General features: G+C 41.7%; 1 protein-coding gene across 1 annotated transcript; it reads left to right on the top strand.

Annotated features, from left to right (window-relative positions):
• Positions 1 to 428: 428 nt before the first annotated feature.
• LOC117254946 (GTP-binding protein Rhes-like) lies at positions 429 to 2,151 on the top strand. The gene has a single exon (XM_033623422.2). It carries the CDS (start codon positions 746 to 748, stop codon positions 1,370 to 1,372), a length of 627 nt encoding a protein of 208 aa, XP_033479313.1. The 5' UTR covers positions 429 to 745; the 3' UTR covers positions 1,373 to 2,151.
• The last annotated feature ends 375 nt before the right edge of the window (positions 2,152 to 2,526 follow it).

The raw sequence follows: 2,526 nt of genomic DNA, 5'->3' as shown, positions 1-2,526 counted from the left end.
GAAGAATATGCTAAACATATTCATACAAAAGTATGTCAAGGCTTGAATTATCATTTATGACACATCCAAAGGTTTATGTATTCATGGGATGATCTGGTCCAATGAAGAGAAACCAAAGAGTTGATTAATCAACCGCGAGAGCAGGATGGATTTAACTGTGTAAATACTGGACTCATTGCTCCAAGACAATCTAAACAGAGCTGGTAATTGTCTCTGCTATCTGTTTCCTTAAGTTTTCCATGCTGTGCTTGCCATTTACTCACTTCCAGATATCACCTCTTTTTTCCTCCTGAATTGGCAGAGTAGACTGATTTACATACTCTCTCATCATTGGTTGCCTGGATGTTACACTTCAACAGGCTGCCTTCTGCTCATTGGTTGCAGCTGCAGGAGGGCATGGAAGCTCTCTCACCAAAACAGGCATAAAAGGCAGCTTGTGGGCTCAGACACAGAGGAGCATCCAATAAGCAACTCTGAGGAGCCTTGACACAGAGCCGCTGCCAGCTTAACAAACCTGACAGGTGACAGAAAGGCAAGGAAAGAAGCTCAAGAAGAAGACTCACGAGTAACTGCTGAAGGGGAGATTTTCAAGGAATTTAGAAAAGTAGAAGCCAGTGACAGGTGTTGAGATTTGCAGTGTTTTAAAGCAGCTGTTGTAACCACCAAGAGGAAGTGAGTGAATTGAGGCAGCTTTGGGACATTTTCTTTACTTATTTTGGCCAAAAACCAACAACCAAAAACCAGCATGTCTCTGGAGGTGAAGGAGAAGACCCAGGTGCGTTTAGTCTTCCTGGGGGCAGCAGGAGTAGGCAAGACAGCCCTGATCCAACGCTTCCTCCAAGACACATTTGAGCCCAAACACAGGCGCACAGTGGAGGAGCTGCACAGCAAGGAGTATGACATTGGTGGGGTCAAGATCACAGTAGAGATCCTTGACACCAGTGGCAGCTACTCCTTCCCGGCCATGCGCAAGCTCTCCATCCAAAACAGCGACGCCTTTGCGCTGGTGTACGCCGTGGACGACCCCGAGTCACTGGAGGCTGTAAAGAGTCTCCGAGATGAGATCCTGGAGATCAAGGAAGACAAGTACACGCCAATCGTGGTTGTGGGGAACAAGGTGGACCGGGAGGAGGAGCGCCAGGTGTCCAACAAGGACGTGCTGTCAACCGTGGAGATGGATTGGAACAACAGTTACCTGGAAGCTTCGGCAAAGGAGAACGCCAACGTGGTGGAGGTGTTCAAGGAGCTCCTGCAGCAGGCAAACCTTCCGAGCCGTCTCAGCCCTGCGCTGCGTAGACGCAGGGAGACCTTTCCAAAAGACACCAGCTTCCGGCCACCCATGAACAAGACCAACAGCTGTATTTTGTCATAATGACAGTCAGAGGGAAGTGTTGTTTTGTTTTGTGAAGGGACAAGAGATGAGAGCACTAAATGCTGCTGGTCAGAGAAAAAATATAAAGAGGAAAGCTTGGACTTCAGTCAGTGAAGGTGTAAAGTGACTGAAATAAGTGACTCTGACTCTGACCAGCAAAGACACTTCAGGGTTCACAACTGAGAGGAAGAGGAACTGAAAAGGTTATTGGTGTAAAGACTGAACTCGAACACACTGCCAGTGGAAAGAAGGAAGCTGCATTAACTACTCAGTTGTTTACTCGATGTAATGTTGTTGCTGCTTATTTGGTGCCATGCTGCTGGTGTTTAGATCAATGTGTACCTTTTAGATTTTAACTGACAATGTTCACTAACATCAAGGTTTGGACTGTTGCTTACCAATTGTTTACTAAGGGAAAGTGTGTGTGTATATGTTGTGATACGTGCAAAGGTATGTCTCATGTAAATTGATTTAATTTAATAATTCAGTGTATGTAGCACATCATAATGTTTACATATTTTGTACTTGATTCCAGTTTGCCATTGAGCATGATATTACTATTATGTTTTAAAAAGAAAAATTGGTGTAATGCAAATGTAAACTTTTTGTTTTTAAATGTTTTTACAATGTTTTAAGGTTGTTTTTTTAATTTTAAATACATGAATTTTCAATACTTTTTCCATGGCATATCATCACAAATGGTATTATTTTGCTGTTTATTTGACAAATGTAAGTGGAATGCGGATCTAAATGTGTAATAAAAGATATAAGCACAAAAATATGGCATTTGTTGTGTGAAATTGTTGATCCAAGTACATATTATTTGCGGAGAGGCAAGTTGACTTTGAAGTAATTAATTATGTACAGAAGGTAAGTTATTAAAAGTAAATAATAAATCAGTTATTTAATGATCATTTAAATTTCTTTAGTGGAAATTTGTGGTGTCAGTGCACCAATGGATGATGATAACTAGAAATAAATGATAACAGAGATTATCTGCATCAAGGTCACGGAACGTGCTGCAGCAATACCATCGTACTGTATAGCCACAGTAGTATTGTGCGGTAGGACAAATGTCATTTGGACTCATATCTGATCAAATTTACATACAGTGAGTTTGAAGCTGGAATAATTTTGATAAATATCCTCATTCA

This window comes from Epinephelus lanceolatus, chromosome 3 (genome assembly GCF_041903045.1).
Source record: "Epinephelus lanceolatus isolate andai-2023 chromosome 3, ASM4190304v1, whole genome shotgun sequence".
In the NCBI taxonomy this organism is placed as follows: Eukaryota; Metazoa; Chordata; class Actinopteri; order Perciformes; family Serranidae; genus Epinephelus; species Epinephelus lanceolatus.
This window is presented reverse-complemented; position numbering and strand designations above follow the sequence as displayed.